This window comes from Penicillium macrosclerotiorum, assembly GCF_028827735.1.
Source record: "Penicillium macrosclerotiorum strain IBT 26536 chromosome Unknown utg000001l_segment0_segment0, whole genome shotgun sequence".
NCBI classification, from domain to species: Eukaryota; Fungi; Ascomycota; class Eurotiomycetes; order Eurotiales; family Aspergillaceae; genus Penicillium; species Penicillium macrosclerotiorum.
In genome coordinates, this window is record NW_026643081.1 from 3,003,906 (window position 1) to 3,017,825 (window position 13,920).

Sequence of the window (13,920 nt, forward strand, 5' to 3'; positions counted from 1 at the left end):
CAGTTAGTTGTAGCTTGCTCTACACTATATTTTCCTAGTTGTTGGTAGCCGGTGGACGTGCTCGGCTGTCATGGGACTTAGGGTCTTCCAGGCGCCGAGGTCCAGGGCGACTCCACCTGGTCCCATCTGGGGATTTCCCCGGCTTTGCGACCCTGACTTGTGTCATTCCCTCAATCGCATTTCTATTTGCCAGCAATGTCCGAAGAAAATTACGGCGCCTATCAGACTGAAATTTACGGGAAGGGAGCCCTCATGGGCATCCTGCCCAGTGTGACGACCGACCCTCGGCTGCTGGAGGAGCAAGCCAAGAAGGCCTTGGGTGAGCGGTCGTTCAATTACGTAGCTGGGGGAGCAGGTGAACGGGCGACAATGGACAGCAATCGCTTGGCTTTTCGACAGTGGAAATTGTGCGTGATTTTGGTTTCGATTCAAGAATTACTGTGATGATTTGAATGGTTTCTAATCAAATTCCGAATCAATAGAATCCCGAGGATGATGCGTAGCGTTGGTTTACTCTCTTTTGCCTGCCACTGTTGGTATCCCAGCTGCTAATGATTTTGTTAGATGGAGGGCCAAAACGTGTCAATCGAGCTATTTGGGCAGGAATACGACACTCCCGTAATTATGGCTCCCATCGGGGTTCAGGGGATCTTCCATGAAGACAAGGAAACGGGTCTCGCGGAGGTCTGCGCAGAAGTTGGTGTGCCGTATACCATGAGCACGGCGGCCACCAGCTCGATTGAAGACGTTGCTTCGGCGAGCAATAGCGGAAAGAGATGGTATCAGCTCTATTGGCCCCAGGACAATGATATCACTCTGTCGCTTTTGAAACGGGCCAAAGAGAATGGCTTTTCGGTCTTGGTGATCACTTTGGATACATGGTCCTTGGCCTGGCGACCGGCGGATTTGGACAATGCGTATGTTCCTTTCATCAAGGGCGTTGGATGCCAAGTGGGCTTCAGCGATCCGGTCTTCCGGGCCAAGTTTGAGAAAGAGGCCGAAGCCACGATCGAGGACGATATCGTGGGCGCATCGCGGGCATGGCTAGGGCAGGTGGTCGCAAGCGCGCCACACACTTGGGAAGATCTAGCCTTTGTCCGGAAGCATTGGGATGGGCCAATTGTCTTGAAGGGCATCCAGCACGTCCAGGATGCGCGAAAAGCGCTTGAATACGGATGCGATGGGGTTGTAGTTTCAAATCACGGCGGTAGGTGTACACCCTTGTTCTTGTCGCATTTGGCGTACCCCAAAAAATTACCGGTGACGCGATTTGAGCGAATAGTTACTCACAATCCAGCAGGTCGTCAACTTGACGGTGCCATCGGATCTCTAGATGTCCTCCCAGAGATTGTCGATGCGGTCGGCGATAAAATGACGGTGCTGTTCGACTCCGGGGCGCGCACAGGGAGCGATATTATCAAGGCACTGTGTTTGGGAGCCAAGGCTGTGCTAGTCGGTCGACCGGTGATTTACGGGTTTGGTATTGATGGACGCAATGGAGCCAAGCAGGTCCTCAAAGGCCTCCTGGCCGATCTATGGCAGAGTATGGGGCTAGCTGGGATCCGCACGGTGGACGAGTGCGACCGAACGATGATCCGCAAGGTGCAGCATGCGGGCGACGTGAAGGCGATGATGTAAACCCCTCCAGCGAGGGTAGTTACTGGGTACATTCTACACCCTTTTAGCAAGTCAGAACACCAGAGCAAAGTCAACCAGAGCAGTCCGGCCCTACCATCTCCACTTTATCTTGTAAACCAGGGCAAGTCACGCCAGGGCGAGAAGTCGAGCGAGCAGGTACCGGGTACGTCATCCCAACGAACGCGTCGTTGGGAATCACATGCCAAAGGCAAAGTCGCGATAAGCATCGGGCATGATTCGTTTGGCCGTCGTTGCTTCTTCTCCCCGGGCCTATTGACATACTATTGGCATTTGATGCCAGATGCCATGGCATCGTTCCTCTCCTTCCTCCTCATGGCTCATGATGTTATCGAAGTCTCCTGATAAACCACTCCGTGAAGACGAGAACCAAGTGCAACTTGCCGCGAGCCATGCGCCTGCGACGTCAGGCACCACACTCCTTCCTCGACCAGTTGCCTCATTGGTCTCGTTTATAGCCCAGTCAACATCACTTTCCCTCAGAGTGGGCACGTTCTTTGGCGGTGTCGCTTTGAATGGCGCCCGAACGACGACTTTGACCGGCCTGGAGTTGGGTCGCGCAGTGGTAGAAGGCATTTTGACCCGCGCTGGGCGCGATGTTGCCATTCGCAGCAGTGATGAACATGGCCGGATAGAGGCAGAGTCGCTATTAGAGCGAAGTGTACGTTGTTCATCCTCGAGGCGTAAAAACTGCCAATACTCATCTCCGAAACCAGCTAGCGACATTACATACTACAGTGACCTCAGCATCATTCTTCGCCGCGGCTACCTTCCATTTCTCGTCGACAACATTAGCTTCGGTTGCAAATTTCTCGCAGGCCCTTTTATCCACACTCGATGCTATTCTTGGGTCCACGGAATCATCGAGGGCTATTGCAGCTATCATTACTCTCATTCGTCGCGAGTTCAGGTCTGTTGATCCAGGTACCAGCGCAGAGACCGTTGGTGTGGGAGATCTTCTGATTGGATCCGTGGGGTTTGCACTTCTTCAGCGCTGGGGCAAAAAGAATACAGAACGTACGATCCGAGAAAAAGGTGGAGATGAAGTGGTGTGGGATACAGTCATCCTGGACAACGGCCTACGAGCTGATGTGGTGGGGACCCATCAAGTCCAATTTGCGACTCGAAGCCAAGAAGATCTTGTCGAACCAGAAAGCGCGTCTTTTGTCATGCCAGGTAATGGGGATGAAGCCTTCGATGCTGTGCATCGACGATCAAGCGTCACCGAGAACTTCGCCGGCTCGCGTCTGTCGCTTTCTTTGGATGGCCAACAGCAAGTCTCGGACGAAGACATCCGCTCCTATATCGTGAGTCAATTGCCACCGGGCTGCCATGCTTCTATCAAATCGGAGGTCTTGACGGCGCGGACGATCACAGTGGACATCTTCGATGATGACATGGCAGAAATTGCTCCTCCCCCTGGAACTACAATGATTGAAGAGAGATTTCATCATGACCATCAACACACCAATGCCGCCGAGCCAGACTATCAGCGGCTCCCAAAGCATACTATGGTATTTCGAACTGCCTTCAACAAATCGCAAAGTACGCAGCTACGACCTTACGATGGCCCTATTGACCACAGTCCACCAGAGCCTAGTCATACCCCATGGCATGCACCCATTCCTCCATCACCAGAGCACACAGGAAGTCAACATGATCGAACCCGCTCACATCCTGATTCTGGAAGCGATACTATAGTTGCCCAACATGATGCTAATTCCGATTCTATTGGCGAACAAAGCCAAAAACCTGGGCTCAGAAAGACCTCCTTCACCAAGTTTGCACAACGAGTGAAACCCAATGGCAGCGAGAAAAGCGACATCCCCAAACGCTTACCACCGAAAAAGCCGAGCATAAAGCCACCCAGTTCATCAGGTTCTGCAAACACTCGTCCACTCGCGAAACCTGTAAAGGGATCTGCTTCAGCGAGGGAGGTGACTGCACGAGAGCTTTCCAATCGATCAGAGCTCAAGAGACGGCCCAACGAGACAGCGGCCTATCGGCCAGCCACACCCGCTCCGAATAGAGCTCTGCGGAGATCGCCTTTTCCTGGCTCGCCTCAAAGCCCCCAATCGCCTCGCGTGCAGACCAAACCAATCACTGGACATCATATTCCCGACAGGACGAGTTCAAGGGCTGGTTATTTTGCAGTGCGTGAACAGAGCCAGGAGTCTCTCTTGACTCACACCGATACTTTCTCACGACGAAATAGGGACATGCGTCCTGGATCACCTGTGGCAACCCGAGCCCATGTTCGCAGTAGCAGTTCCCTATCAGTGACTCACTCTGAGACGGATGGAACTCTTTCTGTGAAGGATCATCGGTCCGGTTCACCCGCACTGCACCGACGATCTCAATCCTATACGCCCAGCATGTACTCAGTCGCTACTGCTGGCTCAGATACGTCGCTTATTTTGGCGCATCGGCCACGCAATAGCGCATATGAAGAAGCGAGTACTATCCAAGCGCTAAACCGTGACGGTGTTGTGCCGGGCATCTTCCCCGAAAGACATTTTGTGCAAAATATTAGACGGTTCTGTCGTTTCTCCTCTGCATCTTACGGTGCTAGCGCGCTGAAGGTCATGGGCGTCCACGTACACCAAGGAACCAATTCTCTGCCTCACATCCCATCAGATCGTCATGAGCATAGTGCATTCTCAAATTATGCGGGCCTTCCGCCATCCACAATTCTCTTGTCTTCCTTCGTCGATCCTTCAGGCGGCTCCAATGCAGCGGGTGAAACTGAAAGCGGGTTCCCGCTCGTGCACTATCTATCCATAGATCACGAATCCAAGGCAGTGGTCCTGACTCTCCGGGGGACGTGGGGTTTCGAGGATATTCTCACAGACATGACCTGCGATTATGATGATCTGGAGTGGCAAGGCAAAAACTGGAAGGTGCACAAAGGCATGCATTCCTCTGCCATACGACTACTAGAGGGTGGCGGCGGCCGTGTAATGATCACTTTGCGAGCTGCACTTGAAGAGTTCAACGACTACGGCGTCGTCCTTTGCGGCCACTCCCTCGGAGGCGGCGTAGCAGCCCTGCTAGCCACAATGATTTCCGAACCAAGCAACGACCCGATAGGGACCTCCTTCGTCACAGCCTCCTACCAGCTCACTAGCAGGCCCCGTCTTCTCAACACAGACACTGACGCCGGCCAAAATACCCCAACACCAGCACTTCCAGCCTACGACTTACCTCCAGGCCGCCCAATTCACGTCTACGCCTACGGCCCACCAGCCGTGATGTCCCCATTCTTGCGGCTCGCCACACGCGGTCTGATAACAACCATCGTGAATGGCCAAGACGTCGTCCCCAGCCTCTCTCTTGGCATCTTACACGATATGCACACAGCATCACTCGCATTCAAGAGCGACATCACCGGTGCAAAGTCGCACGTCCGCCACCGACTGCACGAGAGCCTACGCCAGAGCATCATCCACAAGTTCTATGTCAACCAGCCGCCGCATGTGATCAATGCCGGCGATGGCGTCGGCGAGGACGCCTGGGCTTGGAAGACGTTGCGCCAGCTACGCGACGAGATGCGCGCTCCTAAGCTCGTTCCGCCGGGCGAGGTGTTCGTTGTAGAGACCATGCGCGTCCTGCAGCGCGACGCATTCACTCCAGCGCCCGACTTCGCGGCTGATGCGTATCCGCGGCTGGGGCGACCGGCGACCAGAGTGCAGATGCGGTTTATCCGGGATGTGAATGCGTGGTTTGGCGAATTGCGCTTTGCGTCGGGGATGTTGAGTGACCATAACCCGGCACGATACGAAACTAGCCTCGCAGCACTGGCCAGGGGTGTTTTGGATGAATGAAGAGCGGAGGTGGGAAATGTGGAATGAAAGTTATGAGTAAATGGCGATGCAGGTCTTTTTTTTATTTTTATAAATGGGTATTAAAATGGATATTGAGAGGATGATTTATGAACATGGGACTTGGTTGGGATTCTGGAGCCAGCTATACATGGGTATGAACATAGCAGGGACTGATTTTATTGCCGATTTCCAGGGCGATGAGCTTTTTTCGGGGTATGTATATGGCCATTGATATTGAAATTTTCTTTTTCGGGTTTAGATTTTGGATACGACAGATCGACTGATAACCCACGAATTTGATCTCTTTTTGTTGCATGCACCAAGTTTCTCGATGCATTGGAATATTCCATAAAGGAGATCTACATTGACCTCGGATGTCCGAGCCTGTCCGAGGCTCGACCGATAGCAGCTTCGATCAAGAGTTTCTTGAATAAATGAGATATAGCCGCAACCAACCAGATTGCATAGGATCCAATATCAGATCTGCGTTCGTATACTCCTCTTAGATCGATATTTATCTTATACCCTTTACGGAACACTGTTCAGTGAAGGTGGAGGAATAATCCGACACCACTAGGGTTGTGCGATGCTGCTTGCTTCGAGCAGGCAATCAATGCATCATAGTTGACAAAGAAGAAGAAGAAGAAGAAGAAGAAGTGGCGCGGTATCAGGGCGTTGAAATGATTGCAACATGGTGCATATGAGCCCCCGGTATCAACAAGCGACGCGATGGCTCTCTGCGAGTACTTAGATGAAATCCACCCAGGACACATTAGAAAATGGCTTTTCGGGGTGCTCTTGCTATCATCTAGTGACCATTTTTCTTCTATACGTAGACAGTTTGCCAACGGAATGGCCGCCTCTCTAGGGGACCGCGACACAGATATTAACGATACCTCCGGGTAACAGTAGGGCACTTCATCGATCCATGAAGCACCATGTCATGCAGGGAATTTAACTTTTTGACCACCAAGGCGAGACATTTACTTCTACGCAAGGATAGCAGAACCAGCAAGGCTTAAAAAAAGAAGAAAAAGGATTCGAATCGTCGAGGATAGTACATTGCTTCGTAAAGTTTTAGGTTTTATCTCAAGTTCCATCCCATCTAATACCAAATCCGACCCAGAACAGCCCATATCGAAACAAGAGAGAAAAAAAGAAACCAGGATATCCAGGGTATCACGGCGAACAGAAGAAGCACCAGGCGCAGTCCAAAAGGACATCAGAAGGCCTCCCCATAAACAGAAAAAAAACGCCAGAAGGAAATTTAACCAGCACGCCGCTTGAAACAAGACAAAGGGAACAAGAAAAACAAGGGAAATAGTATATAATAACACAGATAATACCCCCCCCCACGTTGGTTGGGAGAATTTTGGCTGATCAAGATCTCAGATCCTGCTTTGCCAGACATTGACAGCGACTGCCATTTTGCTTTTGCTTTTCTTTTTTTTTTTTCTTTGGAGCGTCAAGAACCGTATACAAGCCGCCTTAAGGAGGAGAGAAGACAGACTCCAGCTGTCTGTTTATGAGACCAGGGTCGTGGGGGCCGGAGGGGCCACGGGGCGACCGGAGTGGCAGCCACGCTCGTGACGCTTCATGTTGCTGCGCACGGAGAAGGCCTTGCCGCAGCCAGCGTGGGTGCATCGGAAGGGCTTCTCGCCAGTGTGCGAGTGGGAGTGGATGCGCAGGCTGGAGGGGCGCGAGAAGGCCTTGTGGCAAGTGCGGCAGATATATCGGTCATGGTTCTGCTGGTAGGGGGCTGAGCTGGAGGGCGGGAAGTAGTGGTGGTGCTGCCAGGCCGGGGTGACGGGCGAGATGAGCGCGGGCGAAGGCGCAGGAGGTTGCTGGGTAGGCATTGGGGGTGCAGTCACGGACGGCGCAGGCTGGAAAGTGGTGGAGGTGGGGGTGCTGACGGTGGGAGAGGCGGTGGTGGGAGGTGGGCGGGCATAGTAAAGGTTGTTGCTCTGAGAGGGCGGCGCCTCAACGGGCGATGTGTAGGAAGAAGAGACGCTGGGCGCAGGAGAGGCGTAGGGACCAGCGCGCGAGATATGCGGGGCGGACGAGCTGGTGGTGCTAGAGACGGAGGCGCGGTGGGGGAGGTCGGACTTGCCCAGCTCTAGGGGCGACTGGCGGTGGCCGGAGCCCGAGCCTGGGCGCAGCGGGGGCGTCGGCGGGAGGCAGACGGAGTCGTACCGGGTGTCCCGCTCGCGCAATGGGGGGCTGAGGCGTTGTCGCTCTGAAGATACATCGTCAGCAAGATGATTTATTGAAACTTCACTCGGGCCATATGATCATATGATCGATAATAGGATGATCACACTATAGCATGATCGAATGACAATGACCATGGTATAGTAGTGAAACATGATAATATATCCGGTAAGGCAGTGTTGGAAAGGATCTGACTCACTGGCTGCGTGTTGGGCGCCATCGGCACCTTCCAACAAAGTTGAGATCGAGGGCAGCGAACACTTGGGCTGGTCCTCGACTGGTGGGGAGAGCGGCGCTTGCATCGATCGCTTGCCGTAAGTCTCGGAATAGACCTTGGGGGCCGGGGCGGCACCGTGAAGGAGATTGGCCAGATCCATGATGAGGTTGGTGAGGGATCAGGATGGTAGAAGGAGTTGGGTGAAGGGTGGGGAAGAGACAGTTCAAGGGAAGAGAAAAAAGAAGCTCTGGGGAAGGGACACGAGGGTTTATAGAAGTCGATCGAGGGGGGACGTAGTATAGTAGCCCGTCCGTTAGCCGTGCCCCCCCCCCCCCCCCCAGTCCCGGTGGTTCTGGGTTCTGGGCTCAGGCCCAAGCCCCAGCAGCAACCGAGCGCACCGGCCAAGTTCAACCGCAGAACCACTCGAACAGGAACCAGGTGTCTGGGTTTCGCGTGGATGATCGCCCGCGGGCGATGCCGATGGTGGCTCCCCACTCTTTCTTTTTGTCCAATTTTCGATTTTCTTTTTTCTCTTTTGGTTTTTACTTTCCCCACTCCGTCTTTTCGCATCGATTAATTCTAGGGTACTCCGCAGTAATTTAGGAGATCTTACAACAGCCTGGTGACGGGGTGTGCTCTTGGAGTTGGGAAACGCTCTCTATCAGAACACGGACAATGTAGATATGTAGATTCCGATCAACTATAATGAAGAAAGAAGAAAACTGACTCGATTGAAAAGCCCAACCTGCCATTCTCTTGTTGTCTGCCAACCCCTGTGTTCACTCCATGGTATGCCCCGTATGATCCCCCGTCTTCTTCCCCCCCTTGCCCCGTCTACCCCGAGGACATCATGGTGGGTTGTTGTCGCATGGGAATGGGTCATGTACCCAAGGACGTATTGCCCGATTGAAAGCATGCAGCACCGAAAAGGTGAGACAGTCCGTTCCAAAGCTTAATTTAATTAATAGGACGGCGGCATTACTAAATTGAATTTTTCTTTTCTTTTTTGATTCTTTTTTTTTAATGAGGGAGGAAGGTCGCCAGGCCAGGATGATTCATAATAATAATAATACCGAGGAGGATGTATTGCGTTCACCACCCGAGAAGAGCATGATCGCAAATAGCAAAAACAAAAGACAAGAAGAGAGTAGAAAAAAAAAGAGAAAGAAAAAAGAAAAGAAAAAAAGAAAGATGTCGGAGATTAACCCTGCGAGTGGAGCCCCCATGACGATTTGCCCACGCGAAGAGAAACCCACTCGTCATGTACGACGCAGCAGGCAACCCACGGCTCCAGGACGGACCATGCCCAATGACGGAGCCTTGATGCCCCGGCGGCTGCAGTGCCAGGTGCAGTTTCAATGCCGGTCGTCTGCAGTAGTCTGGTCTCGCGGGAGGGTCCCCCTCAGCGGCCTCCCTATGAGAGAGCCGCTTGCAAGTCCACTAAACTGGATCTGGGAGGCCGGAAAGTCCCCGTTCACCTCGGCTACGCTTAGTGCAGATCCTGCTTACCTGTCACATACTAGCCCCATAAACGGCTGATCGCACCGAACCTGATCGTATGTCGATCCTTCGGTTTTTTTGCTTTTCTGGATTTTCCCCTCCTTTTTCGTGTCGGGAGTTTTTTTTGGAATTCTAGCGAGAAGGGATTTGCTTCTTTATTCGTGCTCTGATTCGTATTCGGGTTTTCCGCCAAACCTAGTTCCGATACAGTGTAGAGTCCATGGCTTGTCCGGGCCCATTCAGAAACCTTTACGGGTCGCAGATCCTCGCGAGAGCTCGCACACAACGACCCGGTCGCACACATCCCACAACCCTCCCCCAAGACATCGGGTCTCTGGTCCAGAAACTCAGGGATCCCGAAAAGGAACCCGAAGACCCCGGATTCAAAGCACTGTCGCGTGGTTGATGGGCCCCCTGCGCCGAAACCGGAAGGTCTGTAACTGCGAGTCCGGGCACTATACCCTAAACGAGTAGAACCTCCGATGGGGCCAGACATCGTCCAACCCAAAAAAAGGAAAAGTCAAAAAGCAAAGGTTTAAAAAAGAAAAAAGGGAAAAAAAAAGGAAAAAGGAACAAGGGGGTCCGTGTAAGGAAAGAGAACGAGAACAACCGGTTACCAGATTAAGAGTTCCCTGGGTCTGGTTTCAGAATCCTGTCCCATCGAGGCATGTCACCTCCGGTCCCTCCATCTACTCATCACCGATGTCACAATATAGTTTCTATGGACGCCGCAGCGTGTCGATACTGTCTCAAGGCGGGACAAAGGGAGGATGGAGGGGCGGAGGACGCCGTCGAGGGCCCTATAGTTCCCCCATGGAATGCTGAATTTGTCCCTTCTCTCCCCCTTCCGTAATTTCCAGTAATTCGCTCAGCGATGACGGGGGTGGCGGCTCTACGCGCTTGGGACTCCCATGTGGGCTCGCTTAGAGAAACCTTGCCATGCCAGCAACTGCATACATACAACACATAGACTTTTAGCGGGGGGGTTGTGGAAAGGGATAGGAGGAAAGATCTGAGGGCTGGGTTTCCGTGAGGTGCAGACAATGGATGGGCAAATCTTCAACAGAGAAAAGGTAGTAATAGCGAGGTAATAGAGAGACACAGTCTGGTTTAGAGTTGCGGGCTGTACATCACCAGCATCGTCGTCAACCTCGACATGATCACCGGGCGGCAATCACACTGGAGTTAGCCACGGAGGCCGCCCTCCGTGCGGACGGGCGCCAATAAGGAAGGTGCCCGAAAGGACGGCGGTCGATCGGTCAAAAAGGGGGATCTGGTGGCCGTCGATTCCTGTCTCCTGCCTCTTTTTGGTTCTCCTGAAGATCTCCGTCGCATAGTCTGGTCGAACGGCGTTGGAAAAGGCGGTGGTGGGCGTAGCCACCACCGCCACGGGAAAACATGAAGGGACCAGCCTCTTTAGGCAAAGGAAACGATCGGGATCGGCATTCTGGAACGAGGGGGCCGTTGCCTCTGAGAGGGAGGGGGATTGGCATCCGTGCACGATTTCTGCAGCCGGCGCGATTGGAGATTGGCCGCTACGGAGGAGGTGGAGGCGGATTCCCGGCCTCGTGGAAGCGAGGCCCCACTGGCTTATAGCCCTTTGGCCAGGATCGTCTGCTCCGTGCGGGTCGATTGGTTCATTTGGGCCGGACTCCATCGGGTGCATGATCCTCGGTCCGAATTACTCTGTCCATGGTTCCCCAAACTCATAGTAAGAGGAAGAAGAGAAGGAGAGCCGGAGGAGTGTATGATGGTTTATTATCATAATTATGCTTATTGTGTCTCGGATCGAGTTCTATAGTCTTTTGAAAATGTAAAGCGTACATGTTTGTGGGGGTGCAATTTCGGTGACCCCATATATTACCAATGATTCAATATACTCGAGGCTTGTGGGTTGGAAGGATTGGCAGGATGCAGGATGCAGGATGCTGGATGCTGGATGCTCGACATCGACGCAGCAGTCTTGATGTGGCTCGCCTTGACTGGTTCATCGTCCTGCCCTGTGGTGTGTGTCTCCGAACAGGCGGTTGGATGCAGGAATGCAGTAGTGCAGGAGTGTTACATCCCTCACAGCCCAGCCCTCGGAGGGATTCCAGCCTCTCACCGGTCGGCCACCCTCTCGCGTGGGAAAAGGCTCGAGCGTCATGATCCACGCTCCGGGGCGATCCTCCTCTCCTGATCGGCCCTTTTGGGTGCTTGGGAGACGGAGGCAAACGCCCACCGCGAAGCCAACCAAAGACCATGCAAGATGATCATGGTCATACATACAGACTTCCTCCATGCATAATCCCAGACGGAATGCTCCCCCCCTCCTTCCCCCTCCTCCTCTCAAGCCCATCAGTCCTCCCAACAATGAAACAATAGTAGATCCTATTAATTCCACCTCATTTTATGTTTTCTTTTTGCCGGTGCTTTTTCCTGTTGTGTGGTGGTCCTTCCCTCGTGTCCGAGGATTGCCAAGATCCACCCACGTCTCCCCTTCTCCCCTCTTCCTCCCTCCACTGTCGGCACTTATCATCGGGATCGACTAGTGCCCTCCAGAGCCGGCGTTAGTATCCCACCACATCTGATTGGCGCCCCGTGCGGCTCATGAATTTGGTCGTCGAGAGGATCTACTGGCCTGGGCCTGGGTCGTTCGATGGGGGGATGGAGCAGTGTCTCGCACGGCTGTGTCTGGTACGGGTCGGATGGGGATTCTGAATGGCCACCCACTTGACTCCAGTTACTCCGTCTGCTCCGTATACTTTTGACCTCCACTGTCGCTCTTCATTTCCACCGTCCGTGGGTTTCCATTTTCTTTCATACTTCCTCGGAAACTCTGTCGACCAGACATTCCCTTCTCGAGAAGCTTTCCAGCCACTGCGAAGTTAAACGGCAAAACTCCGGTCCGGTCCCAATCGCTTGGATCGTCTCGGGCGGAGTAGGAGTCAACGAAAAGTCAAATTGAGAAAAGGGGAGGTACTGGACGGTGCGACGACTTGAGGAATGGAACTATGCAGTACAGAGTCAATCCGGATCAGAAAGTGATCAGAAGGATCTAATGTTCGAAACCTGCGCCGCCAATCGGATCTTGGCCTCCCAGCAAGTGAATACCTCCATGGAATCCTCCATGGAATCCTGATTCAAGACGGACGCCTTCTAGCGTCTCCCTAGTGCCCAGGGCCCCAAGGCCCTTGACCGGTGGAGCCCCATCGCATGTCGTACGTAGACACGAACTAACCCGATTCCAGCTCGTCGGCCGGGTCTAGCGGTGATCGATCGGGGATCATCCGGGGGCTTGGGTGTGGTTGGCCCGTTGGCCCCATGAGCCACGCGAGCGAGCCCCTTTTCCCTCTTGAATCCAATGTGGATGGATGATCCCGTGTCCCTCAAATCCCGAGCAAGCAGTCATCACATGCAGTGGGCAGTTGCCTGGAATTTCATGATGTTGTACGGAGTTAGAGAGTCGATGCACAGTGATGCGAGGTGATCTAAGGGGGAAGAGGATCATGCCTCTGAACGGGCCTTCTCCTTTCATGGTTTTCATCCTTAATATTTCATTGTATTTTTTTCCTTTTTTTTCGTTTTTTGCTTTGTTTCTTGTGCTCCCAGCCACGCGGCATCGGCGTGGGTGGGCGAACACATGGCACTTGCATGATGCAGTCTCAGGACCGCACCGCTCTATGTCTGACTTTGACCTCGCTAGCCATCGCTTCGCTAAATTGTACTCTATGTAGCTATGTGCATGCATCATGCTCATGTCGGATCCGGTGGTGGTCACGCTCTTTTCTTCCCTTGCTTTCTTTTTTGGGGGAAGGGGGGGGGGGGGGGTTTGTCTCGTATCTATACTTAGTCCCTGGAGAAGATCTGCGACTGGGTTCCCGGGGGTGATGGGAGGAGAGAAGGACCATGCACTGTTTTGGGAGAGAGCCAGATCCTTTTCCACCGCTACGACCGGGACATCAGGTACTGGAGAGGCGCTCTGTGTGGGTCTTCGGGAATAACGCGGGCCAGCAGATGGAGAGGACGGACGCCCGGCCGGGATGAAGGGAGCGCCTGCAATGCCGGGATTGAGCATCTGAGCCTTACGCGAGGTGGGCAAGGAGCTATGTATGGAGCTCGAAGCAGGAGGGATGGAATTGCTAGCCCTGGAGATCCTGATCTCCGTTCCAATGCCCCTCAGGCATCTAAAACAAGTAAGACAGCCGCTCGAGGAGGGTACCACGTCCGAGACTATCTCGGAGGATGCCTCGGATGTGGGTGGAGGAAGCCCTCTAGACGGGGCTAAGCGGCACTCCATCACAACGTTACGAGGGAGATCGCGCACGGCCTCACGTGGAAAGTCGGGCCAAGCGGACAATCTGGGTATTCAGTATGTGTTGATAATTCCTGACGTGTTCGCCTGACGCGGAAGCGGAAGCGGACCTGTCACTCTGCGTCTACTCTCCTTCCTGTTCAAGCCGATCGCCCCGGTGGATCCTTCGATCCCTCGGATCAACTGGATCAACTGGATCAACTGGATTCAATCAGATC

General features: G+C 53.4%; 4 protein-coding genes across 4 annotated transcripts; 2 read left to right on the forward strand and 2 right to left on the reverse strand.

Annotated features, from left to right (window-relative positions):
- Positions 1 to 624: 624 nt before the first annotated feature.
- On the forward strand, positions 625 to 1,638 carry N7462_001017 (uncharacterized protein; the record flags this gene model as incomplete). The annotated part of the gene is made up of 1 exon (XM_057072743.1): positions 625 to 1,638. One exon carries the CDS (start codon positions 625 to 627, stop codon positions 1,636 to 1,638), a length of 1,014 nt encoding a protein of 337 aa, XP_056939273.1.
- A 343-nt stretch (positions 1,639 to 1,981) lies between these two features.
- On the forward strand, positions 1,982 to 5,480 carry N7462_001018 (lipase family protein; the record flags this gene model as incomplete). Its single annotated transcript, XM_057072744.1, has 2 exons — positions 1,982 to 2,317; positions 2,373 to 5,480. The coding sequence occupies 2 exons, from the start codon at positions 1,982 to 1,984 to the stop codon at positions 5,478 to 5,480; spliced, it is 3,444 nt and encodes a 1,147-aa protein (XP_056939274.1).
- Positions 5,481 to 7,003: 1,523 nt separating this feature from the next.
- N7462_001019 (C2H2-type zinc finger protein) lies at positions 7,004 to 8,068 on the reverse strand (the record flags this gene model as incomplete). The annotated part of the gene is made up of 2 exons (XM_057072745.1): positions 7,004 to 7,716; positions 7,891 to 8,068. The coding sequence occupies 2 exons, from the start codon at positions 8,066 to 8,068 to the stop codon at positions 7,004 to 7,006; spliced, it is 891 nt and encodes a 296-aa protein (XP_056939275.1).
- A 2,514-nt stretch (positions 8,069 to 10,582) lies between these two features.
- N7462_001020 (uncharacterized protein) lies at positions 10,583 to 11,065 on the reverse strand (the record flags this gene model as incomplete). Its single annotated transcript, XM_057072746.1, has 1 exon — positions 10,583 to 11,065. One exon carries the CDS (start codon positions 11,063 to 11,065, stop codon positions 10,583 to 10,585), a length of 483 nt encoding a protein of 160 aa, XP_056939276.1.
- Between the last annotated feature and the right edge of the window lie 2,855 nt (positions 11,066 to 13,920).